The 27,681-nt window shown below is 40.5% G+C and overlaps 1 protein-coding gene across 1 annotated transcript; it reads left to right on the forward strand.

Moving 5' to 3' along the window:
- The first annotated feature begins 1,019 nt into the window (after nucleotides 1-1,019).
- On the forward strand, nucleotides 1,020-27,681 carry dnajc6 (DnaJ (Hsp40) homolog, subfamily C, member 6). The gene is made up of 19 exons (XM_054603243.1): nucleotides 1,020-1,134; nucleotides 1,170-1,265; nucleotides 7,922-8,057; nucleotides 13,975-14,024; nucleotides 14,941-15,089; nucleotides 16,541-16,663; nucleotides 17,779-17,912; nucleotides 18,643-18,837; nucleotides 19,080-19,197; nucleotides 20,054-20,133; nucleotides 20,233-20,426; nucleotides 22,175-22,546; nucleotides 23,177-23,320; nucleotides 24,200-24,301; nucleotides 24,559-24,690; nucleotides 24,776-25,111; nucleotides 25,428-25,576; nucleotides 25,991-26,167; nucleotides 27,262-27,681. Exons 1-19 carry the CDS (start codon nucleotides 1,020-1,022, stop codon nucleotides 27,361-27,363), a joined length of 2,904 nt encoding a protein of 967 aa, XP_054459218.1. The 3' UTR covers nucleotides 27,364-27,681.

Consider the following 27,681-nt stretch of genomic DNA (forward strand, 5'->3'; position numbering starts at 1 on the left):
CTTTATGCTTGTCTCTGTGATATATCACTGTCAATTGAATATCATTTTTGATAGATGGATAAAATTATAAATTGAAGGACCCAAACTCTGGGACATTGTGATGGCCATGCTTTTCTAACATTTTATAGACAGAAACAATTATCATGAAAATAGCTTAATTGGCAGCTTAATTGATAATGAAAATATTTGTCAAAGTCTACCTAATATTTCAAATGTTTTAATTAATGCAGGCGATATTGTGTGAAACAAGGGTGCAGGGTGGATTACCATCTACCATCCCATATAGGAGTTATAATTGATCTAGAAGCCTTTAAAGCCATTCAGATATTCACATCTTGGCTTCACGTCCAAAGACAATAATATTATTATAAAGATTGAATGTGTGAATCCATTTTAAGGCGTGTTTATATTGCTATCATTGATTCACTGAGAGGGAATTAAAGTGTGTCAATGGTGCTCAATAGGTGATATTTTTAACTTTATGATGTATATTTATAGGACCCTATATTTTTGTATTTTCTCGACTTGAAAATGTCCTGTGTGGAAAAAGAAGCATATAGACGTACTAACATTACTGATTTTAGTATGTGAATAATAGCTGCAGCAGAGGATTGTGAGTTGGGGTGGGTTTCCCTTTAACTCAGCCGTGGACTACAGCGACAGCAAGCAGCAGCAAAAGCGCCGTAGTAAAATGCGGTGCTGCTGAGAAGAGAGGAGGAGGAGAGAGAGAGGAGAGAGAGAGAGAGAGAGAGGGAGAGAGCTAGCGACACAGAGAGAGAGAGAGTGGGAGAAAGAGAGAAACCACCCGGCAAAATATTTCTCTCCCCCGGAAAACAGAGGAGAAAGGAGGGTCGTCCTCTCCTGCTTGGACATGTGGTGCACCCAGCAGCACCAGTAGCAGCAGCAGCGGCAGCAGCAGCAGCGGCAGCGGCGGCGGTGGCGGTGACGGCGCGGCGTATAGCCTACGTCTTTGGAGCTTCTTTTGTCTTATTATTTTTACCTTCTTGTGTGCTTCGGTAATGAGCTTGCTGGGGGCCTACAAAAAAAAGACTAGTTACGATGGCTATGAATCTTTGCAGTTGGTCGATAGCGGCGGAGATAGCTTCAGTGTCGGCAGAGGGAGCGGCAGCAGCGGCAGCGGCGCGGCGGCGGCGGCGGCAGCAGCGGCAGCGGTAGCGGCACAATCGCAGGCTCCATAGCGGCCACCCTCGGACCGAAGGCAGGCCCGCTGAGAGAGGAGGACTGCAGCACCATGGACAGCTCAGGTAGGAGCCCTCACCGCCTCCGGGAACAATGGACGGGGATTGGACGCTGACGTGGGGAGTGCTTGGGTAACATGTGATGTCTTTACGCAGCGTTAACGTGGCCTGTGCCTGTCCTGGTGTAATGGGGTTAGCAGTGGATAACGCAGTGGCTAACAATAGTGAAAGTATATATATATATATATATATATATAAATATATTATATATTATATATATATATATATATATAAAGACTTTATATATATATATATATATATATATATATATATATATATATATATATATATATATATATATATATAAAGACTTTTATATATATATATATATATATATATATATATTATTTTATATATTTATATATACTATATATTATATAGTCTTTATATGAATGCTAATACTTTAAAAAAAAAAATATGAACATGTTTATTAACACATTCTTCTCTATTCTAGTATCCATAATGTATTAAATTACATAAAATATAAAAGCGTATACAAACTAATTTACCAGCCAATGGTCAGTGATATATAGCACTATTACCACATTTCACTGCGTTTTTTACTTTTTCATATGGGCTTTAAATGTGAAATTGTATATCAATAACTGCACTAGTGATATATGTTAGCAGTTAAAACAATAAGAGAGAATAAATCCTGTTTAAGTTTTAGTCAGCGGAAGCACAAAATACTCTCAATTCAGAAGTTCAGTCAACTGGTCGCATATTATATATTATAAGCCTAATGTATCCAATTAAAACTAAAATCATTTATCATTTATCTCATGGTAAATCACCTACACGGCTTATTGAATCCAGTTATAATAGCTCATTTGTTTTGACACCTCATTACTCAATGAGATCAATTCTTTCATGGGTAAAAGAGCCTCTTGAGAAGAATAAAGTCACGACTGCTTTTTAGACCATTGCCGCTGCCAACAACTACTATAATAACTGTAGCTACTATTTACTACTTAGTTAGTTTGTATTTGTGTGTCATGCTAAACACTTGGCCCATCCAAAAGGGGATTACAAGACTGCACTATCTATCAAACATAAATAAATGAAGAAATCATCGTCAACACAATATGAACTTTGATAAAGTTGAATTAATGTATTTTAATGTAATTGTACAATGAATAAGTGGGAGGAAGAAAATAAATACTACAGGCCTTTTTTTGTAATCTCTCAGCTACAACTCCGTAACTTATTCAAGTGTTTCACATGTAAACAGCCAAGTCAGTGTTTGTGGATCCTCCATGTTTTTGAAATATTTTTCAGTTTTTATCTTTGACTGTGCAGTTTCAAAGAAAAAAAGACAAAAGTCCAGTAAAATTAGCATTACTACATCTGTTACTGCTAATATAACATCATAATAATGACAATAATTATAGTAATTGCAATAAATATAGACAGATAGGAAAGTCTGTTACTTTGGATGTTTGAAGTAAAAGTCTGTAGAGCCTCACCGCAGTGCTCTGTTGAGTCATCCAGCCTCCAAGGAGGGAAATTAGTGTGAAACAAGAGAAGCTGGATGAGGAGGGTCAATGAGGAAAGGGGATTGGGGCTGGTGGTGATAGGGAGGGTGGAGGTGTGGGGGCTCCAGTGTCAGATGTCTGTCTGGTCTGCCAGGCCTTACGAATGCTCTCTTTCATGTACGTGTGTGCCTGTCTCTGTCTGTGTGTGTCTATGTATCCATCTGTCCCATTCACAAACAGCCTGATACTGAGGGGTAAGGGGTTGGCACTCTAGAAGAAGGGAGACACGTCCATTGATCTTTCTGGCAATGCTGAGAGCTCTCTATTCGGTTGATGTCCCGCTCTCTCTTACTGTGAGTGGCTTGGCTCTGTGCTGCTGCTGTGTTAGCTAATGGAGCCTGTATCAGAGCCTCCCCCTGGTGTCTGTATTTTTGCAAGGTTTGTCACTGTAACTGGCTCACCAGTTTGCACACTCCCACATCCATCTGGCCACAGACGGAGAGGCACATAGACCAGCTAATAGATATGCAGAAAAATAGATACAACATAAAATAGAGATAAAGCACATAATATGCAGGAGAGCAGAAATTGAACTAGCAAAGGTATTCATTCACGCCGTTATTGATTTACGCAGTATCATACTCAGGATTGGAAACAAATATGTAAGACATAAGAGCAGATGACACTGCATAGTGGACCCAGTTGGATAATAAAAAGGAAATAAACAAACCTAATTGGAGCTAAAATAGCCATTGATATTGTTTAGAGATTATCAAATAGAGGCCACTTATTAAAAAAGGGTTAATAGCCATCGATTTGGCAACAGGACTTAAGGAAACAGTATTTATGTCTGTATCTTACAGATATTCTTATAAAACAATCTCACAACTCATGGATCTATGTAACCTTTGAGGAGGGATCACAAGCAAGGGGTCGCCAAAAAACAAGCCACTAGCTCAGACTATATGTCAACTTTCTAAATGTCATTTCATAAACTAGTAAACACTGCTAACATCTACAAATTTTGCTGGTCCAAAGAGGAGTACCACTCAGGATTTATAGCCTATTACTGTGTTATAAAATACTCTAATTTAAAGACTGAGGTTGAATATAACTGACAAAAATAGTTAGATATAGTATTAGGCGACATCAAACATTGTGATCCTCATTGCATTAGTATTTGTTGCCTATTAACCCAAGCTTATATCCTAACTAGGGTACTGACAGCAACATCAACCTTCAACATGCTCATTTCTCAACCCTAAGGCTAATAAACTCCTCTGTTTTGCAAATTCTAATGCTTAGGTTGCACAATCTGTTTTGAAGAATGCTCATAGTAAGGAATGTAGTCTTGCTTATGGATCCAAGTTCATCCAGGCACGTTTGCCTCTCCATAGTTTAAAACTAGGCCAAGCATTTCAAAACCAATGTAAAGGTAAAAAGGTTGTTAAGAATTCCAGACATTTATACAAAATCAGCTTGCACCTGCAGTTTGACACATCTTTTAACCAACCTGTCATGCATTTAGCAGCCTGCAGGAGCTTGCGTGCCAATTAAAAGCATTGGGATTCTCCTCTGGTTAAGCTGTTTAGTAGATAGTTAATCATACACATCTATAATTAAGCAGATTAGAGTCCAGGGTTGACACCCCAGTCGTTTAGGTCCAGGACACAACACGGCCCGGCACAGTGTAGTAGCCCTTATATTAAGGCGCAGGGCAGTGCACTTGCATGTCAAGCTTTATTGTTGCGTGCATGCGGCCATCTGTGTCATTCACACCAGGTCGGATATTAGGGTAGAAATGTTTGGGGCTGTAGGAGGAGGGAGACAAATCAGACAGCCCACTGATCCCTCTGGACATTACGAGAACAATCTTTCTCTTCTCCTCTCCTCCAGTCATCTCTCTCTCTCTCTCTCTCTCTCTCTCTCTCTCTCCCTCTCCCTCTCTCTCTCTCTGTTCCTATTGGTTGACTGTGAAAGCGATAGGAGGCGGTCGAGTAGGGAGGAGGTTTGAGCTATTGGCCTGGTCCTGTTTTTTGCTCTCACAATAGCGAGATTTATTTGAAGCATGTTTTTTTTCTTAATCATAACAGATACTTCTTTACCTGTACAGGTATCTGAACATCATTGGCAGATCCAGGTCAAGCTCACATAGCTCTTGAGTTCAAGGCAGAGCACGATCCAGGTTTTCCTAATACATTCTGTCATGCTCACTGGGAAATTTGCATAGTAAGCAGGTTAAAAATAGACCAAAACTTATAGCCCACATGCAAGGGAAGCATTTCACTTTGTAATCCTCAAGCTAGACAAGCTCAATATGGCTGCCATGATAAAGGAAAAGTTCAACATTTTGAGAAATATGCTCACTCCCTTCCTTCAGAGAGTTAAGGAGAAGAATCAGACTTAGCTGATGGTTAGTTTAGCTTAGCATTAAGACTGGAACCAGGGGAAACAGCTGGCCCGCCTGTGTCCAAAGACAATGAAACAAACCTTCTGACTATCCCTACATTTTTGTATGGATCAAACAAACGTGTTAAGCAGCTAAGCAAACAGCTGCGGGCTGTAGTTTCATATTAGTGTACAGACATGAGAGTGATATTGATCTACTAATCTAACCCTTGGCAAATTAAGGTTCAATTGTGAATGCATGGCATTAGCCCAGGATGCAATCAACAAATTAAATGATTAAGAAGTTAAATTCAGTCAGCAGTAGAGTTAACAGGGTTAGGCATTAGAAAACAAGGAACATGAGTTTTATTGGGGATCTCAGCTATTTCTATTGTTATCTTCTCTTTCTTTCTTTCTTACCAAGTTTTGACACACTCCTCAGATAGATAAATATGAAATGACGCACACACAAAAATGCAGAGGACAAAAAACAAGGCCTGCTTTCACCTAAAGGTTTCAAGGTTTAAAGCACAGATGTGATAATGTCAGGGGTGCAGTACTAGGCCTAAATTATTTTTTGTTACTTTTATATTGTGCTTCCCTTTTGTCTTCAAGTGAAAACCCCAGTTTTAGTGGAAATGTTTATCTCCTTGGGCTAAAGACAGGGACACACTGTTGAGCAGATAATGAAAAGTCTGTCTGAGACCCTGATGCCTTTTGTATTATTTTTGAGGTACTGTATTAAACCTTTTTTAATGCGACCATTACTACACTACAGCCACGTTGTGAGTGCCCATTCAGTGGTCATTTTAATTACCATAGGATAAGTTTCATTTGAGTTCTGGATCTTTCTGTTGATCATACAGAAAGTTGATCATACAGAATGAGTTCAAGCAGGATTTTTTTTTTTCAGAAAAAATAGATCCCTGTCATATATTTCAGGCTTGTTCAGTCAGAGATGAAAACTCTAAATTAAGTGTGAGAAGAATCAGGAGAAAGAGAGCGAACCAGACGGGGAAAGAGGGACAAAAGGAGGGATCACACGTAGATGTAAGTAGTAAAAGCAGTGAAAAGCTGTTACTAATTATAATAAACCTGGAAACTTTGTCTCATCTGCCAGTACATTTCATCAGAGTAAGTATTTGTAATGTCTTTGTGAGTAAGTGTGAAAGGCTGCTATTAAAATCAATCCAATGACATATGATTGCTTTGGTTACACAGAGTGGCTTTCTCACTATAACGAACAGCTAATCTTAAAGTGGCACATATAATAACTAATAGGTCCGTACATAATAAGGCACAGTGGCCCAGCAGCATAAAGCAAATGTGGCCTGTAATAGCCAATTAGTTATTCCTCTTAAGTTGTTTTTTAGTGGCAATAACATCCCACAAATTGCAGCCAACTACCAGCTGATGAAACCATACTGTCTAATCATTATGAACCATCAGCCTCACCATGATAGCATCCTCAACTTTACCTCTTCCAGTTATGGTTGGATGAGCATGTCTGGCTGAACTTGGACATTTCAAAGAGTAATACAGGCAGAACAGATGTCACTGATACAAGGTCACAATGTTATCACGATGAAGAAGCCTTCTTCTGGATAATTGGGGATTCTGAGAAGCTACCTTTTAACAAGATTTAGCTCCCATTACCGACGGTTAAGTGTATTTACAGTTGTGTTTAATGGTTTAGGGGGATAAATGAAGCCTACAAACATAGCCAATGTAGCTAAAAGGTACGCTAAAGAGACACTATGGTGAGCATTGGATTGCACGCATTCTCTTCTAAAAGTTTCTGATGCAAATATAGATTTTTGATATTGTTGAACAAATGGAACAGTTGCATATGAAGGAGAGGTCAAAAGTCCACCAACACTAGTATATAGAACAACTTTAAGGAAAGACTAAAACCAGATCAGCCGGCTTGTGGCCTTTATCAGGGTCGTTTCATATTTAGTTATAACACAAGGCAGACCTTCCCACTGTCAGTCAAAACATAAAGCTAATGATAGAAAGTAAACACAGTTACTGTGTGGAATAGAGAACGCTACAGCCGATCACAAATTCATTGATCATAAAGCAGGGTTTGGCTTTCTAAGCTAATGCAACACACAGACTTCTCTCTCGCTATCTCTTTATTTTTGCCTGTTTGGCACTAAATACCCTGCTTTTACACAAATGGACAATGATAATGATAATATTAGAAAAAAACAAAAAAACATCTTAACATCTCATTACAACTAAACAATTCCAAGTCCAACCCAAACCTGTTAAATGTCTGTAGATTTATCAGCACTGACAAGTAACACCTCACTGATGCAACTGTGGTTGCTATGTGTAAAGTATACGACAGGGAGAGACACAGAAAGAGACAGAGAGAGAAAAAATCTCAAATCACCAGAGGGGTAGCGACTAATATATGACACTCGGGTCTGTTCCAACACTTGGGTCTACTTTTTACAGTGCAATCAAACACGTACGAATGCACAGCTCCAGATGGTCTGATTTATGTGTGTCTTGTCTGCTGTGTCCTTGTCCATCATTTCTTTACACTTACACATGTGTTTACTTGGTGTGTTGTGCAGTGACTCATATGTTCATCATTTGAGTCAAATGAAAACCTCTAAACTCCAGTTTGTGATTGAAGAATCATGTTTATTTAATTAGTAATGTATAGATGCTTGAAAGACATCTGTATGTTAACATTAAAGTGTGCCTTTCTGTTAGCATCCTGAGTGTACGTATATATTTAGTTTCCCTCCGGATTCTGACTGGTTTATGGTCCTCTGTCCCCAGATATGGATGCCAACTATGGCGGAGGACTGTTGGACATGGTGAAGGGAGGAGCTGGGAAGTTCTTCAGCAACTTCAAGGACAACTTGAAGGACACGCTGAAAGACACCTCCACCAAGGTCATGCATCAGGTTGCCACGTAAGTTAGCGCTGCATTCATTCACATGATGTACTGTACTATTGTGTTCTTTTCTTTCAGCCTCTACATCACTATTCCCTCTCTTTCTGGTCAAGATCTCCATCCTTTCGCCCCCACCTTTTGAAGATCTTAAATCCTAAAGCAGATCACAAAGTGCCAATGCCACAGCTTTGCAAGTAGACGATAGAGGTTGGGCCTGGTTCATATCTTAGATATTGTGTATTGATGAGCAAAAATCCTTGAGCGTTTTAAGGCCTCTTTACACGGTGCAATTGTGGGCTTAGCCATTGAAAATTGCGAGAGAAATACAAATAAGGTGCTTCTGTGACCCCAATCCCATAATGTGACAGCTGCTACAACCCACATCTACGAACCAAACAATCACAAAATGACACGAAATTTGACCAGAAAACGCTGGTGAGCTATAATGCTACTGCTGAAAAACATGTCTAAACCAAAGTCACACATTCCTCCTCTTCTCTGTTTTTTTTTTTGTAATAGTGCTATGGCCAGCTATGGCTACCTTTTTTAAAACATTGATGACGTAAGTAGATGACGTGTGTTATGTTTTTATCTATTTATATTGTTGAATCATGCATTCATTGCATCAGAAATGCCTCATACTGATATCGTATAGTCTTACATAAAGACTTGATTGGGCCCACAGTGTGACCTGAAACTGTGGAATTGTTTGTTGTGAGAACTCTCATGTGCCAAGTGTTATTAGAGCGCTTGGAGCAGTTTATAGAGCAAAGCAGAACAGTTTCACGGCAGCCCGAATCACACTGCACAGACCTGGTCACACAGTTGGATTTTGCACATAATTATCAAATGTAGGGATTACTTTGATCAATTGAATGTGGTTTCAGTGGCTGAGTACAGTGTAACGTAAGTCTCTAATAGCTTTAGAGGAGCAACAGAGCAGTGTGGACGGAGGGAGGAAAGAGGGAGGTAGCCGAGTCTGGCACGGCTCGGTCGTCCCAGTGTGTTTGTGCACAGGCATCTGCACAGGGCCGCACAAAGGGGCCTCTGTATTGTCAGGAACACACACAGCTCTTCTCTCTGTATTGACTCAGCAAGTTTGATCGTTGTGTCTCTGCTGCTCTGCTGCTCACATCTGAGCAAACTCCCACTCTCCTGTCCATGTCGCTCCCCTGCTGTTTTTTTCGGCTGCCTCTCACCCCTCATCTCAGCTCCACCTTTCCTTCATCTCCTCTCCTCTCTTTGCCGTCTTTCCTCTCCTGGCTGAATTATTCATGGCAGTTCATTGTGCCAAATGGCCAGTGCACTGCTGATACAGAAGGATTAATTTCATTAAGGCCCTGTGTGTGGCGGTGTGCGTTTGTGTGTTGACTGTATATGTATGTGTGAGTGGGTGGTTGCGATAATGGGGGGGGAGGCAGGAGGCAGGCTACCGTGGCAACTGGCTAAAAGCCTTTGGAAAGGAAAGGTAGATGGGGAGAGGTACAATAATGTGCCACAGTTTAGTGCAGTACACTTTGAAACTGTCAACATAAACTACCCCGCTGTGATCTGACACACTTGAGAGTTAACTGTGCTGGTGTATGCATAACATTTAATAGATTTATTTAGAGATGGAAGGACAAAAAAGATGACTGTGACAATACAAGTAATTTTCTTAGTTTGAGGGTGCACTCTATGGTTTATTGCCCTCATAAATAAATTAATAAACATCTTGTGAGCTGAGCTGTGCAACAGACAATAAAGTAGATCTACAGAGCAGTTCCAAGCATACAGACAGGATTATATAGATAGAGTAGCATGCTTTTCTGGGTCCTGCCCATTGACTGTCAATAGCGGTTTCCCAGTTTTCGCTCCACAAAACTTGGAAACAAAGTCAGCAGTTAATTAGAGAGATGTGATAACGAGCCGCAGGATTTAATGATGTATTCCTGAGAGGTCGGCTGATCTCTATCACACTGCAAAGGAGGCTGCTCTCTCTCTCTCTCTCTCTCTCTCTCTTTTCCCCTCTCACTTATATTCATTTTTGGCCCCAAATCATTTACTAAACTTGGCTGACATATTTCTTTGTCCCTCTGTAAATCTTCTCCACTCAAGAGCAATTTCCCTCTCTTGTCCATCGTCCAAATACATTAATCATAACATCAATTCAAGGAAGTGATCATGTCTTAATTTAGTCTAGCTTATCTAAAATAAATAATTGTTTTAAGCAACAAACTTTTTGGTTTTATTTTACAGTCCACAACCTTACTGTTTTGATTCACCTCAGTGCTCTCATCAACCTTGTTTCAAACCCCTTACCAACCCTTCTCAGTGCTAAACAGCAGAGGAAGTGAACATCTAACAGCTAAAGAGACAGATATTTTCCTTAGAGGTCTAAACGAAGGGTGAACATTGGACTTCATTAGGTGGACTCTAAATGTATAGTAATGTTGCTCTACTGTATGCTGCTGAATGTGTAAAGAGGCAACTGTTAGCTTACAAGCTCACCATATAACCTTCAAAAGTAATATTTTGTCAATGTTTTGTTTTTAACTTTTTGCGCTGCTTCAAAGTAGGCTAAAAACATTAATGAATGCAGGTTTTAGTCAGCCTTAAGGAAAAAGGAGAGAATTATTGCCTAAACATATTGTTCAATTTTTCATACTATTTTTAAAGTAATTTTTAAAGGCCTGATTTCGATTCTAGTTTCAAGAAATCTTTGGTAATCTTTGTTTACCCCATCGGTAGAATGTGTTTGCAAAATGATCTGCTTTTATATAGAAAGGATTTTTTTTTTTTTACTTCTCTATACTTTCTGCCAGAGTCCACCTCTGGCAGAAGCAGTCCACTGGGATAAAACTTTCAGATAAACATGCCCAAACCATGTGTATCTTAAACAGAATGTTCCATCTCAGTTTATTGACTGTTGGAAGACTTCAGTAGAAATTCCACAGAGCTTGCTTGATACAAGGCAAAAACCCTGCGAGCTTAGTTGTTAACAAGGCCCTCTTTTAACACCCCAACTAGACTTTATTGGTTCCTCTCCGCCGTTCATCTTTATTCCAGGCAAAAGGCTGTTCCTGAATTATTAAACGCAGCCTGCTTGTTTGTTTACCTGGCTGAAGAGAGTTTTTGCAGGGAAACCAAGCTCTCAGTAACGCTCAGCTGTGTGTTCCTCCGTCTGTGACAAACTCAACGGCATTGGTCCAGCTCAGTCTGGATGGCTGATCCGGTTTTGTGAAAGGCACAGTGTCCTCACTCGGCACCCAGACACCCTCCACCCTCTCCCGCCAGACACACATTTATCTGTCCCTCTCTTATTTTTATTTCTCATCTGTCCCCTTTTCATTAACACAAACACTATGTTGGCATCTCTCTTTGTCTCTCTGTAATTATTTCTCCACCCCACTCCTTTTCCCCCTCTCTTTTTCCAGTGGCCAAAGTAAATTAATCATAACATCAAACGAGGGAAATGTGTTGAAATGAAAAAACAGGTGTTGTGTCCTGTGTAGTGTCAGACCCTGGGGTCAGTGGGTTGCACTGCAAACATTTTATGATTATGATGAGCATGAAGGGAATGTAGAAAACCCAACTCTACTATCCATCAGGATCCAGCCTGTGTGTGTGTGTGTGTGTGTGTGTGTGTGTGTGTGTGTGTGTGTGTGTGTGTGTGTGTGTGTGTGTGTGTGTGTGTGTGTGTGTGTGTGTGAGAGTGTATTTAGTCACTGGGGACTCAGAAAGGCAACTCTCCACTGCTGTAATCAAGCCTAAAATGGCTTTCGTGCTCCTAATGTTTACTTTCCAGTAGGAAATATTACCAATAGGCACTGTGGTGTTGGCGCTTGTGAGTATCATATGTGTGTGTGTTTGTTGTCACTCCTTTGCCCTCACTGTGTGTGCAATTACACTGCTATGCTGCGAGCTAAACCCACTTTTAATAAAGGTTAAAGACAGTAGTTGGACTGAAAACAATAGCGGAACTGTGAAAACATTACCGGAAAACAAATTGAATCATAGTGATTAAAAATGAGAACAAAGATGAGATACCATAAAGAAGAGAGTTTGACCAAAAGTAGGCTATTGTAAAAAATAAATTAGTGCAGTAACAAAATTCATAGAGGAATAGTCATTTAATTTGCATCTTTCCTCATGCCAGTACATTTAAACATATGCAACAGTAAAAGTGATTTATTTGAATTATTATTCAAACACATAACAGTAAGCCCAACAATAATTTAACATTAACTGCTGCTGTTAGAAACACATTAGCCCCAGACAGCTAGTATATTGGCTAGCTTGATTAGCTGAAAGAAGAAAAGTCCCCAGTGTCAACTTTGCCCTTCTTTCCAGGCGTGTCCTTCTCCGTCTATTCATTCTCTGTACCACACCTTGCAGTAGATTTTAATTGGCTGTAGCTCGCGCCTCAAGAGGTCAGGGAGACCTCTCATTTGCATATTCTATGGCTATTGGCCACGGCCATTTAATCCTGACACCTGACCGGCTTCCCTCCTTTAATAATCAACAAGCTATTTCAGGAGACAAGCAGGGATGACATCATATTTATGGAATATATTTCCTGGACCAAAACAAAGGATAAGATAAAATGGTGGAAATCAATGCATTTTTTAATTTTTTTTGTCACTTAAAATGTATTTTCTAACATTCTTCAAACATTCCTCTATTTTCACCCCAAGGTAATAAACAACATGGTCTCTTGCAACCTAAATAAGAATTGGATGAAAATAGAAACCCGAGCTGTGGTCCAATTACTTCATTATGGAGGGTTTACCGACGCAACAGCTTGGATGGATTTAACTTGGGTTGTTTGTTTTATTAGCAGTTGTCTGTATCGCACACCAAATACATGTCTTTTGGGGGGGAATTGACATATATGATGATGTAAGATGAATCATAATATCAAGAAAATGTCTTTATGTTGAACACTAAAAAAACCAAGGACACGCTCTTGCTCTGGCTCCTAAGCAGACTGTAGTAGCACTGCATTACGTAACCAGGTCGAGGATTGAATCAGGGCCATATGGCATCCTCCATGACCACACAGAGGTGATGAACCCAGATCAGCCCTGCTTGGGGGATTTTCACTATAGGCAACACGTCAACTCAATCTGATGCACATTAGCCTACTAATGTGTTTTGCATAATAACTGCAGTGCAGTGAGTAGTCGAACCACCTGCTGCTGTTGGCTAAAAACATTTTTCAAATGATTTTTCAAATATAAGAAATTAGAAGTTCAGTTAGTCCGTTAAAAATAATTACACTCCACTCTGCACCTGCCTCATGGTGTTTCATATGCACTATTTTCCTTCACTTCTGTGGTGCATAGAGATTACTTGTATGTGTGTGCACCCCAGCTGCTCTCACAGTTTTGAAAAAACCTCCATATGGGATAGCTAAATTTAGCAATGAAAGGCAATGATGCTCATTTGAAGAATTCACATATGGTATTCCTTTGATCCCGTGCTGATCAGCCTAGTGTGGTGAGCTTGAAAAAGACAACTTCCCCAAAGCCAGACACGCAGAAGCTTCTGCTCTAAAGCCTGTTGAGTCTAATTACTTGGATATGCATGACATGCAGCCTGATGCATCGGCAGCTGGAGGCAGATGGAACAACCTTGGTCATGCATTGATCTCCTCTTTTTAATGATTTGATATTTTTCATGAACAGGGCATCTTTTGACTCTCTTGACTAATGCTTACTTTGTTTGAAACAGTCAACACAAGGGCCTTCTGTATAACACCGGTAATACAACACAGAGCAATGGTGAAAAAAATACTGTGCAAATATCAAGGATTTGTTAAGTGGACAATCTCTGTGGTAGAAATATTGCCAAAGTTCGTCATAACTTTTAATTGTAATCCTCTTTTACTTTTCTCTGTGTCATGAGAATTGCATGGAAAAATATTCTATTAAAAAATCTGTCTTTGTTACAGGTACACTAAAGGGGAGCTGGATATTGCCTACATCACATCTCGGATCATAGGTAAACACGTTTGGTTGTAGCTCATGTGTGCATTAGTGAGTTGTGTGTGTAGATGCAAAACACTGTCTGTAGAAATAATGAATGTGTCCAAAACTCACAATTAAAAAAGCTGCATTTAAACACCCTGAAAGTTCAAATCATAAGTGATTCTTTATAACATCACCCATGACTAAATAAGCAACAATCAAAGTACAAAAAGGTGTTAATTATTATCTATTATAAATTTCACACACAAATGCATAGCATAATCAGATTGATTCAGGACTGTTTTGGTTTGGTCTGATTTAATTGACAAAGACCAAACAACCCAACATCTATCATAAGATCGATATCAAAACGTTTCTAAATCACGATTGGTGCATGGAAATACATGGCTGAATTGTGTGTTTAATTGCATGATTCTCAGAGTAAGATGCTGATTAAGGAAAATAAAACAATGTAGAAAACCTAACAGATGAGCAGGTAAAAATGCGTTTTATCTGCATAATACAAGAGAATCAGGATTCATGTATGATCCCTACACTGTATTAGCATGCACAAGCATAAACACATTCAGATAAATAGACAGCTGCACCCTCAGCTTTCCCTCTGTTCTCATCTCTAATTCTCACATTGCTCCAAGCTTCAAATGCTCATGAGTTTGGAGCAGCAGTGTGTCCTTTAGAGAACATAGTCAGCTGGACATTTGACACCGGAGGGCTTCTATCCCATAATGCTTTGTGTGCAGCGGCTGACGTTCATGCTTGAATGTAGACCTACTCTTCACATTTCAAATTTCGATTCCCTTATTGAAGAAAAATTGTAAAGACAGATAAAAGATGGAGGATCTTATATATTGTGTATGTAAACATCTGCACCAACAGTGCATGAAACTCTTCAAAACATCCAGCAGCTGAATGATGTATTTTATTTTCAGTGATGACCTACCCAGCAGAGTCAGTGCAGATTGGCTACCAGAACCATGTAGAGGATATTCGCTCCTTCCTGGACAGTCGCCATGCCGACCACTACACTGTCTTCAATCTATCACAGCGTAACTACCGCGGCGCCAAATTCTCCAACAGGGTGAGTGTGATACTGTCTGCACCATTTTTACTTTATTACAACACAACAGTGAGATATGAGGACATATTTACAGTTTGATGGCTATTTTTGGTCTGCCAGTGTTTTTAAGTGGGGACTGTCGCTACGTCTACTCATAAACTATGGGAGCACCCAGAGGGAAACCTCTAATTTCTCCAATTGGGCCTATCATTTCTCACCACTACTCTGTCATTTAAGTTACAGTTAGTCATAATTTTCCACTGGGGGCCATGTCTTCAAGTAATCTAGTGACAACCCCACAGAGAAGTATCACCCAACTGTGCAATACCCAACACCTCTCCAGAGCATTTTAGCCTCTTTCATATTGTTTTGGTTTTACAGCCTGCAACATTAGTTTTGGTTCACCCTCACTGCTTTCATCGATGTTGCAGCTTTTTCTCAGATGCCCTGATGAAGCTCAGATAAACCCACCGTACGCTACCTGTCCAACACCAAACAGCAGATGGACAAAGTTAGGGACTATCCATTTATCATAGTTGACTGGATATTTCCCTAAGGAGTTGAGACCACAATCAACTCTAAAAGGAAAGTAAATATCTGACTTATATTCATCAGGTGGCCGGATACACAACTTAAAATGAATAATAATGTTGCTTTGTGTCTGCTTAATGTGTAATTTGGCAACCGTTTCCCACAACATCCCAATTAAGAAACGTTCTTCCAGTTAACTGATTTTTGATATAAACAGTCAGCTAAATGGACTTTTGGGGATCCTCTTGACTGATATAGTTACATCAGGGTGTATATTTTAGTATACATAAAAAATCTTTAATTTTCAAGAGATGTAACAGAGCAGTGATTCAAAATGCTTTTTACATGCTTCACCACAGCAATAATCATTACCAAATTGTCTCTAAATGAAAGATCTAACTGATGGTTAAACATCCAAAGTGTCCCAGCTAAATGATCATTTAAAAAGCAGGATTTGAATTTGTATGCTCCATCTATTCTATTTTATTCCATCTTTATGGTTATGACTATCTCAGCATGTAGTCTTTGTTATGCAGCACTTTTGAACAGCTGGATTTGGTTTCAAGTGGGATGCATACTTGGGATCTCTATAGATAAAACACTGCCACCCTCCGGCAGAAACATCCAAGAAAGCTGAAGAGTCAAGCTGTTGAGTTAACATGGCCAAGATGGCCCCCTGTCTGCTTGTGGAAGTTGCTGTATCTCTAGCAGATGACTCATTCTGGCAACTGGCGTGTTCTGTTGCTCTGCTACTGCTTACCTCCCCCTTTCTTTTCTCCTCCCCTCCTGAGTATTTTTTTTGCTTTCCTCTATTTCTGCTTATTTCCCCTTTCCCCTACCTTCTTTTGCTTTTTTGATTTGCCTCTGCCTCTATGTCTGGATCTGTCTGTTTCTGTGTCAATCCCTGTGTTCCTCATTCCTTCTTTGTCTCTTTTTTCCAGGTTTCAGAGTGTAACTGGCCTTCTCGCCAGGCTCCCAGCCTCCACAACCTGTTTGCGGTGTGTAAGAACATGCACAACTGGCTCAAACAGAATCCCAAAAATGTGTGTGTCATCACCTGCTCGGTAAGAAGACACTCATCATATTCATCCCTGTCCTCCATTTCTTTTAAATGATTGTCTCAAATGAATCTTCCTTTCTTTTGCTTCTAAACACATACATTGCCATGATTCATTTAGTTTACAATGAAGTGAAGACACTTTAAATATTTAGGGAGCAGTTTTGATTATTATCCCACACCACCGGTTTTGAGTCTATGCACAGCACTTAAGAGCAGACAGACCAAACACTGGCTCTAGATAGGGCCATTTGCTTTTCAGCGTTCCCCATTGTATTTGTCCTACACGCTTGACACGTGCAAGGAATATAAAAGGTACACAGGAGAAGTTTCTGTTGGTTGCAAACTGCAACCTCACCCCTAGATAGGCTACCTCTTGATCCTATACAGTGGCCCTTTAAAGGTTTGATAATTTCAGGCATATTTGAGCACAGCTAAAACCCTAAATACAAATGTTTTGCAATAAGTCACTACTACTGAAGAATTCAATGAAACAGGCCTTTCTGTCTTTTCTCATTCATTGACAGCCACACTGTACACTGTGGAGCATGTTGTTGTTTCAAGTTACTGTGGTTTGGCTGTGGCTTGGCAAATTGCTCCATCTTGCATAACCTCCACCAAACGGTTCCTTTCCAAATAAAATGTTTTTCTCTGCTTGGGATCACAAGAATGCTTTTGTCTCCTTGTAACCTGAAATGAACCAAGTCAATTTATGACAGTGAGTTCTTTCAGTGTGCAAAGATCTTGACTACCGTTACATAAAATGTTGGCCTGTTTGGGCAAATGTTTTCATCATCAGACATTTCCTTAAACTCACATATTAAATGAACTTCTTTGATCTATGACTTAGTAGAAAGCTAGGTACAGTAGCTTCTGGGCTACTTTAACAGTTCACCTTAGAGCTGGATGACAGTGCAGATCTACAACAAGCTATGTTTTGTGAATTGAGCTATACATGTTCACACTGTCATTGCTGCAATGCTAAGATGTAAATAAAAGTAGTGCAGGGGTTAACGTGTATGACAGACAAGACCAAAAAGTTAATAAGCAAAGCTATATAATATACTAATTACACAGCATTATTTGAAGTGTCTCAGTATCTCCTTTACTGTCTGTTTTTAGGACGGTCGTGCTCCCTCGGGTGTTTTGGTTTGTGCCATGTTCTGCTTCTGCCACCTCTTCAACAACCCAGTTCCTGCAATGCAGCTGCTCAGCGCCAAGAGACCAGGTTCCGGCCTCTGGCCGTCACACCGCAGGTTTGTAACCTTGAACATGTGTGTGTGTGTGTGTGTGTGTGTGTGTGTGTGTGTGTGTGTGTGTGTGTGTGTGTGTGTGTGTGTGTGTGTGTGTGTGTGTGTGTGTGTGTGTGTGTGTGTGTGTGTTGACCAAGTGTGGAAGTAAGAGTGTAAGAAAATGACAGGAAAAATAAACATCTGCAGAAGTTATACACTAGATATTTAGACTTTGAGGCCTCTTTTAATAACACTTTCTCTTTCCTGTGTTTTCTCTACCACTGAATCCAATTGTTTCCTATCAAATAAAGCTGTCGAAGTAAAAACATTCAGATAATTAAGCGGGTTCCACCATTATATGTGTTTATTCTCAATGCATTTCTTTTTTAGATTCTAGCATAATTTCAGACCATTGGCTGTTGTAGGGCAAAGGCTGATCAAAACATAAATAATACAGCCATCAGTCCTCAGTTTCCTCAGCCTAAGCATAAATCCTAGGCCCCAGAGCTGACAGACCCTCATGGTTTTGCCTTTTTATTACCCTGCCAGCCAGTAGCTGCATTATTTATCATTCCATGTAAGAGCATCTAACAACATCCTTCATGAGTTTAAGTGCACGTGAACTCAGAGTTTTATCGAAATGGCAGCATTAGCATCACCCTTATCATATACACATAACATAACACAAAGGGAGGAATTGACAGTTAAAATGAACACAGGATAGGAGTGATTATCTTTCCTTTTCTCCATGCAGGTACATAGGCTATGTGTGCAGCATGGTATCAGAGAAGCCCAGTCTACCACACTCCAAGCCCGTGATGATCAAGGGTCTCACCATAACTCCGGTCCCCTGTTTCAACAAGCAGCGCAGTGGCTGTCGGCCCTTCTGCGACGTCCTCATCGGGGAGACAAAGATCTTCACCACTGCACAGGAGTATGAGAGGATGAGGTAGGGGCATCTTACTTAAAGTGTGTAAGCCTTCAAAAAAATCAAGACTTCATGAAGCGTGTGATGTATATGAAGGTATGATCAAAGAGCCTGAAACACATTGTGATCTTTTTCTTCTCATTCTCTACTCTCTTTCTCTGTGTCATCTTAATTATTATTCTCCCTATTGCCGCCCCATTTATTCTTTTCTCCTCTACCCTCATTTGTTTTGTTTCTCCCTCCAACACACACTGCATTCCCAGAGAGCACAGGGTTCAAGAGGGTAAGGTGGTTTTCCCTCTGGGTGTGAGTGTGCAAGGAGACGTCATTGTTTCAGTCTACCACATGAGGTCGACCATCGGGGGACGTCTGCAGGCCAAGGTAAACTCCATCAGCTCTATGCTGTATACTAAAAAGTCTTTATACTGAAAGTATTAAACAACAAACTATGTCTGTCTACTGAAGAAATCAACATCTCAATCAGAACAAAAATCTTGTTTGCACGAGATCACATTGAACTATCAGCCATAAAACAGTCAGGTGTGGCTGCTACTTATATGAATATTTGTACATTATGAGTCTGAACACAAACCTGACGTGCCTAGTTTATATAAATTTGTGGCTTTCGCAGCAGCCCTGGGGGAATGAGACTTTTTTATACATAGTTAACGCTGAAATAAAAACTCTATTTTTAGCCATTTGTTGCCATTCTTCTAGTTATCTAATCATTTTATTTCCAACAGTATATTTGCTGATGTTAATTTCAAATTGTATGCCCCGCCTCGTACGTATTATTTGAATTGTAAAAGTGTGTGTGCATGCGACTAAGGCTTTAACAGTAGTCTTAGGTCCAAGGAATAACCTACTAAAATCTAACTGACTTCTAGGTAATAACTTGGCAGTTCACCTTATTTTTCAATTACTGTATAAATCCATTTGGGAAAATGGTTTTAAGCGGACATGTTTACAACCAGTCTCTTTACAGCTGGACAAAAAACTTTATTGAGCAAAGTCTATATTCCAGAAATCAGGTGATACATAAAATGCTGTCATAGAAATTTAGACGAAACCTACGAAAGCAGATTCTAAGCAAAGCAACATGCGATTCCTCAGTGAGTGAACATGACATAACCTAACAAAACATTGTGCATACAGGTAGGATAATTGTACAGTGAAAGTCTGCAGTACATTTGACTATTGATGCAATTTGGTATGCTATTTATTCTGCTTTTGTTAGGTGTCCAACACCCAGATCTTCCAGATCCAGTTCCACACAGGCTTCATTGCTCCTGGTACCACAATGTTAAAGTTTAACAAGTGAGTACACACGTTCTATTTAATCACACACCTTTACAATAACTATATCTTAATACTGTCACCAACATCTCACTATAACACATTCATTTTATCTCTCAGACCAGAGCTGGATGCATGCGACTCTCCTGAGAAGTATCCCCAGCTTTTCCATGTGATACTGGACATGGAGGTGGAGGGGGTGGATAAGCAAAAAGACCTGACGCCACCGTGGGAGCAGTTCCCCTGTAAAGACCTCAACCCCAATGTGCTCTTCTCCTGCCATCAGGAGCATCAGGACGCACTGGCTATTGCTGGTAGAGTGGGGGCGGGTACACTGGGGACAAATATGACACACAAACAATAATGTGGACTGCACACGTGTTTAATCAATAACATAGGCCTATTGTACGTCCCACTTTAGATCGGAAGCTCTATGTTATAATGTGTGATCCTTTATCTTTCTGTCTAATCAGTAATCAGCCTTTCTGAAATACTCCCGGGTTTCTCTCTCAATTACCAAATAGGTATTCACTGCCATATTCAATTAAAGCAACATCTGTCATGACTCTGACACAGAAGTGCTGTCAAAGCCCTGTTGGAGCTGTTGTATGATCTTTATTTAAGGGACAAAGATGTCAAATTGTACAACTGGAATACATTAGCAGCAGTATGTTATAAAGTTAAGCCAGAAATATGGACCTGTATCACGATTCAGCTCACAACCTCAATGAGAAAATCCAACAGAAGCTTGCAGGACACCAGCTAGCTAGCTAGCATACAAGCTAGCAAAGTACCTCGGCTTGATTCAATAGCATAACGTGTAGCTACATGAATGCCTCTGGACTGACAGTCAGTGTAAATTCTAAATAGCTAACGTTAATTGTTAACTGTTGTTTGTAAGCTGTAGGAAAATTCTTAAACAGTGAACTGCTTTACTAACCCTTAACCTAAAATAACCCTAACGAGAAGGCCTTACGTACAAAAACAGATGCTAGCAAAAAAATTGTGTCAACAAGGATAGAAATGATACAAATAATACACATCTACAAATGCACAATACACTCATACACAAATTTGCACAAATGTGCAAGATGGTGCACAACTGCAATACATAACTTTAGATAGAATGATGTAGTGTATGAAAAAACACACATTAACATGCATTTACATGCAGACACAATAACATACTAATGAACTAACTCTCATTTTTGTCCCGACAAGATGAAATGGAGGGATTGGATCTGGAGGGTAAGACAATAGAGGACAGACCTGTCAGAGAAGTTAACCAGGGATTGGTTCAATTCAATCATACTCTCCCCAAAATGTAGAGAGAGCATTGAACCCATTGACGAATAAATCTTCTGTTAATCGTAAATTACTTGGCTGTATCTATTTACGATCTGTATTGATTGAATTGAAATTAACCCCATCCTTGTTATGCAGTGATATCTCATTTTGGTAGATGATTTTAAACTGGCTCTTGAATGAATACCAAACATCTGGGGACATGAATACATTGCTCTTGTATGTAATTCCCCCGATGGCCAAAGCAAAGGGGAAAACTGTGCAGCTATAAATGGTACAGATTAAAGATGTTCTACCAAAGTGAAATATTGCTCTAGATTAATGCTAGCTGAGGTTAATAGCCACACGTACATCCCATACCTTCTTTAAAAGCATACTGTATATTTAATGGACCCAAAGAATTTGGATTTTTTGTGTTGTTATAGAAATTACCTCCCCTAATTGTTGTAGCTAAGAGCAGCTACCAGTGGAAAACTGCAAAGTGTGCAGCCTAGTATTGTAGCACACAGTACATAGATTCAGTAGGAAAGCTGGTGCTTGTAGCAGAAATGACCTACATAGTTGCCCATTATGCCCAACTTTTCCCTCTTAACCTACTCTGTATTTCTGTCTGCTTTGTCCCAATTAATTTCCCTTGTCTGCGTTGTTATTTCTCTCTACCTTCTTCACTTTGCATGCCTGTCTCATTTGGTAATTCATTAAACGTCTCCTGTCTCTTTCTTTCTCTACCTCTTTCCTCTATCTCATACACCTGCAGAGCCAAGTCGGCCTCACGGAGGTCCAGACAGTCGAGGCCACGGTGAGGAGAGCGAGCCCTCGGATGATGAGATGCTCTCTCTCTCCAGCCAGCGAAGCAACGCCAGCACCGCGCCCCAGAGACCTGAACCCCCTGCTTCGATGTCTGCCACACCTGCACCCGCAGAGGAAGTGGATCTTCTTGGCCTTGATGGGGAGGAGATCAACCGGCCTTCCTCCCATCCCCCGTCTGCTGCAGCCGCAACCACTGACCTCCTAGGGGACTTGTTTGGGGGCCCACCCCAGCCAACCAGTGGGGGGTCATCTGCCCAGTCAACACCACATAAAGTAGCCCCAAACACTGCCTCGCCATGTCCCTCCCCTGCGCCAACAGGTAAGATCCCAAGTTTAAAAGTACATTTGATTTGAAACACAACCCTAAAACAAATAATCAAATTTGATATTGCTCAAAGTAAGTTTAGATTGCTCGATTCACATTTAGGGCTTCAGTGATTTTCCGATGACTGATATGGTTAATTAAGTAGGAAAGTTCTTACTTAAAAATAGAAATAGTAGTCTGACAAAACAATCTGAACACAAGGTCCCTTTAATAGCTCTCTCTGGTGCTTTCAAGTGTTTCTCAAAGATGACATCGGATGATATGCACACTAAATCTCCTCTTCCCATGCTTTTCATGAGCTAATAAAGTTAATAATTATTAATATATAAATGCATAAAAATATTCTCAAATTCTCATACCTGTGTCATGATATGTATGTTATTTGTTTTAATATTTTAGAGAAATCAGGCAAATAGTATTCTAAGAAGAGTCAGTAAGAAGAATATCATTTTGGATATTTCACAAAATGTAATTCAGTTACGCAAACAATAGAAATCAGAATGTTAGACAATAACATCTAAAGTTAAAGTTGTTTTCATTTTGGCACATGGAAAACCAGTTATGATTATCTTATTAAAAAAAGAGTAAGACAATAACAATGGTGGGTATGTTTGTATCCCTCAGCATTTGATCCCTTTGGAACCGGTCCCATGCCTAAGCCTCAGGACATGATGGGTTCATTCCTTGGACCAGGTAATGTAGGACAGCCAGACCCCTTCCTGCATGCTGCTCGCTCTCCATCACCCACCCTGCAACCTACAAGCTTGGGTAAGGCATGCTTCTGCTGCACAATCTCACAGCATTTTGGATGCAATAAAAGAGCCCATATCAGGGTAAGGCACGTTATGCAATATCTGCAAGTCTACTGCCACACCTTAACACATTAACATGCATCGTCATTGTCTCTGTGCATCCACTCTGGCTAAAACTTCTAAAACTTATTTTTTCCACCAAGATTCATTAGACTACCCTGTTTTTTTTAAATAACTTGTTCCTTTCTCATTTTTTTGTGCTCTATTATTGCTCACTCACACACTGGTTTTGCCTTTTTTTCTCTATTGCTGCTGTGTGGAAATGTATGGGCTTGCATGATGTCTGCTGAGTATTTGCAGCCTGTCTGATTAGTACACGTAGATAATGCATTGGCTTGATATTTCACCCCCAGCACGAATACTTACCCATCAGCTACATTTTCAAGACATTTTTTTAGACTTCTAACCATTACAGAGCAGTGTGTGCATGTTGAAGCAAGACAACAATAACATTACTGTATAAGTAGGCCTATTAATCAATGTATCATGCTCAATTTAAAATTGACAGTTTTATATTCCTGGGCTGAGCCCAACCTGAGCATGCAGTAATGCTTAGAAAACAGGTCTAAACAGGCCTGGTACATTTGTAGGAGAGGTTGCAGACCTCTCTTTCAACTATAAAAACGATATACTTTATCTGTTCCTTTCCAGCAAGGAGATTTCAACAGTATATTCAGTTTTCCAAAAATTAACAACTAAATTCATTTAGACATCAAACTGCCCTCTAATGACACCTCTCATGAGACTCAACCCTGTTATTATTTTCTCAGGCTGTGTGGGGTGAGTCACTGTGTTTTCAGCTCAGTGTGTGACAAACCTTTATGTGCTTGAATAGGCCGGAGTTCTCCCGTCCCGCCCACCAACCCATCCGTCAATGTTCAACAGCAAAATGCAAAGGGAGGATGGGACTGGAACAGACCTGCCACTACAAGCACAGGTAGAAACCAGTAACGCAAACACACACACACACACGCACGCACGCACGCACGCACGCACGCACGCACACACGCACACACGCACACACACACTTACATAAACCACAACAGCACTAAATGTTCATCTTGTACCTAAATTGGGGAAACCACCTAAGCCATTTGTATCTATTCATCCATGGAAGCTGGTGGGACTTAATGCTGAAGACAAAATGAAGGGAATACAAATATATGAATTGTTTATTGATTTATTCAGGAGCAGGCTTTGGTATGGGAAGTCGGTCAGCCACTACTAGCCCAACAGGCTCGGTCCACAGCACCCCCACCCACCAAACAAAGCCAAACACCCTGGACCCGTTTGCTGACATAGGAAACCTCGGAGGAAGCCTTGGAGGTCAGTCACTAGAAATATATTGTAGCAAATTAGCCCTTGCTTTTTCAACCTTAATATATGTCATAATACATGTCCTTTGCATTAGCAGGACCTGGCTTCTCCAGCAAACCCACCACTCCTACTGGAACTGCCCCTTCCCTCCCTCCCATGGGCTCCCCATCGCGACCTCCTCCGTCTCCCCAGCATGCAGAAGGGTGGCAGCCCCAGACAGGAGCCGGCTTCCCCTCGTGGCAGCCAGGTGCTGCAGCCGGTGGAGGATGGCAACACCAAGGACAGGGCCCTGCCCCGCAGCCAAAGCCCAGCCCCAGTCACACCCCCATGACTCACACGTCGCCCCTGAACCGACCCAACTACAATGTCAGCTTCTCTGCAATGGGGGGAGGCTCGCCCAGCGCTGGGGCCAAAGTACAGGCTGGCATGGGTGAGCAAGAGATGTGGATTAGATGTTGTTTCTTATGATGAAAACAGTGTGGCTCAGTTGTGAATTTGTTAAGTTCTTGTATGCACAAAATAATTTACATGAACTGCCATATTTCTGACCTGTTATATCTGTTGCATTACTCCTCTCTACATAGTTATCGGTTACATAAAGTACTAAGCCCATTTATACTTTTGTGGGAGTTAATCTCGTAGTCAGTAGTTCACGTTGTAGCATATAGTGCAGGACAGTAAGTAGCTTAAAATGGCATTAAAAAAGTCTGTTTTCTGTCTTTGCTGTTTGCGTTCCTCTTTCCCAGGTTCTAAGCCCAAAGTCGCAAATGCCAACTTTGATGACCTGCTGTCTGGTCAGGGCTTTGCAGGGGCCAAAGAGAAGAAAGGGCCCAGGACTATAGCAGAGATGAGGAAGGAGGAGATGGCCAAAGAGATGGACCCTGAGAAAATAAAGGCAGGAGCTTTTTTCTGATGTGATGTTGAGCAACATCTGTGTTCTAATCATTCAAGGAGTGGTTTGTTGTTCTTATTTGCTGTGAAAGTTTCTTTGAGAAAAACCATGAAGTCCCATGACTTTTGCATCACTACATCTGAGTAGAATTGCAGTTCAGGTCACTGGGATTGTGTGACCTGTTAATCCATTCAACATCCACTCAAACATCTTTGGCTATTAAAGCATTTCTGTGTATTCCAGAGTTTATGAGGCAACCAATGTAGGTCTCCCATGACAGAACTTTGGTTCTTCTAATTACTACTTTCAAAACATTTTACCAGAAATCAGTGAAAGCATTTCTGCTTATTATTGTTCCATATCTGGTCATCACTAGTTAATGGCTCCCTCTCTTTCCCTATCTTGTTTGTGACTCAGATTCTGGAATGGATCGAGGGGAAGGAGCGTAACATCCGTGCTCTGCTGTCCACCATGCACACTGTGCTGTGGGAGGGGGAGACACGCTGGAAGTCTGTGGGCATGGCTGACCTGGTTACTCCAGAACAGGTCAAAAAGGTCTACCGCAAAGCAGTCCTGGTCGTCCATCCAGATAAGGTGAGACACATAATGACTGGAGGACTTAATAAATTAGTAATGTTGGCAAAGTCAAAAGGAAAAAATACAAGTGCCATATGATTGAGAGACATTTATATTTAACATCTACTAAAGATTAGCTTTTTCACACATGATATAAAGAAAGAGAGTAATGCAATGAAAACAACCAAAATGATTAGCACATCAAGAGCACGATGACCCATTGAACCAAAAGCAGTTTTCAACCAATTAAGTAAAGAACTACTATCCTGGTGAACAGCTTTAGCAGTATAATGAAAGTGGTTAATTATACCACCAATCGTAGCATTAAAGTCTTGCACAAAGGTACAACATTCAGAACCAATGACAGCACACATTTCTCCTTGGGCTGCTTAAAGACAATCCAAAGCTGCTCTGTTTGTAAAGCTAAAAGTCTAACAGAGGTGAGTTCACTCGACAGAAGCACGAGAGCCTCACCGGTTTCCTTAGCTATAACTTCTATTGCATGAGACAGATCGGCGATTTGATCTAAAGAAGACACAACTCTGTAAAAAGGAACAAGGGCACATTGATTTAGTAGGACAAAAGGTAATGTGTACAAGGAAACATAAAACTGAACTAACTTCATTGATGAACACAATAAAATGTGTCCAGAACGGAGTTGCAAGAGGATAAGTAATTAATTTGAATGAATTGTGTATTTGGGATTTGTAGTTTACATTTTTTGTGTGTTTGAGAATTTTTTGGGGGGTTGTATATGTTTGCGTTAGAGTCAGTTTTTTAGACCGGTTTGTTGTTTATTTGTCACCTACATATTTCTCCCAAAGGTTCATCACCCCTGTGTGAGTGCATTGATTTTATGTCAGTTCCCGTTTTTTGACTGCAGCCACAGAGTCACATATGACTTGATATTGAAGCTCATGAATTCTAAGAGCCTGTGTCAGCTTTAAAATGTCTGGCCACAGCTCAACCTGTTGGATCAAAGCGTTTTATATCCAGGTGTCTGCCAAAAGGAAAACTTCACTCATTTGCATCACTCCTTTAGATATGGCCAAAATGTTGTCAGATGATTTTTCTATGGGTTAAACTTTTTTTTCTTCTGTCATCCCTCACAGGCGACAGGACAGCCCTATGAACAATATGCCAAGATGATTTTCATGGAACTAAATGATGCCTGGTCAGAATTTGAAAGCCAAGGACAAAAACCCCTCTACTGAATAAATAGAGGAAGTGAGCGAGGAGAGGACATCCCTCCTGATTCTGTCATCCAATCCTAAAAAATGTGTCACCATTTCTGGTCAACATACTACAGCCGCACCCTACGACATTTGCCTTTATACCTGTGCTTTGACCCGTACTTCTCTTCTCCCCACACACAAACAGTTAACATCCAGTTGATCTGCTGAGACGGCAAAATACTTCAGAACTCCAGCGTCAATATGAACAGTGTGACTGAACAAATGACTCCCCTGTAGCTCAATTGTACCTACTTACCTACTTGTATGTATGTGGTGCAACTTTGCCCTTTCTCTGTT

This window comes from Anoplopoma fimbria, chromosome 8 (assembly GCF_027596085.1).
Source record: "Anoplopoma fimbria isolate UVic2021 breed Golden Eagle Sablefish chromosome 8, Afim_UVic_2022, whole genome shotgun sequence".
NCBI classification, from domain to species: domain Eukaryota; kingdom Metazoa; phylum Chordata; class Actinopteri; order Perciformes; family Anoplopomatidae; genus Anoplopoma; species Anoplopoma fimbria.

Coding starts and splice junctions, on each gene's coding strand:
- dnajc6 (XM_054603243.1), top strand. CDS start 1,020: ATGAGCTTGCTGGGGGCCTACAAAAAAAAGACTAGTTACGATGGCTAT. Junction 1,135..1,169: donor CAGAGGGAGCGGCAGCAGCG/GCAGCGGCGCGG, acceptor GCAGCAGCGGCA/GCGGTAGCGGCACAATCGCA. Junction 19,198..20,053: donor GGGGACGTCTGCAGGCCAAG/GTAAACTCCATC, acceptor TGCTTTTGTTAG/GTGTCCAACACCCAGATCTT.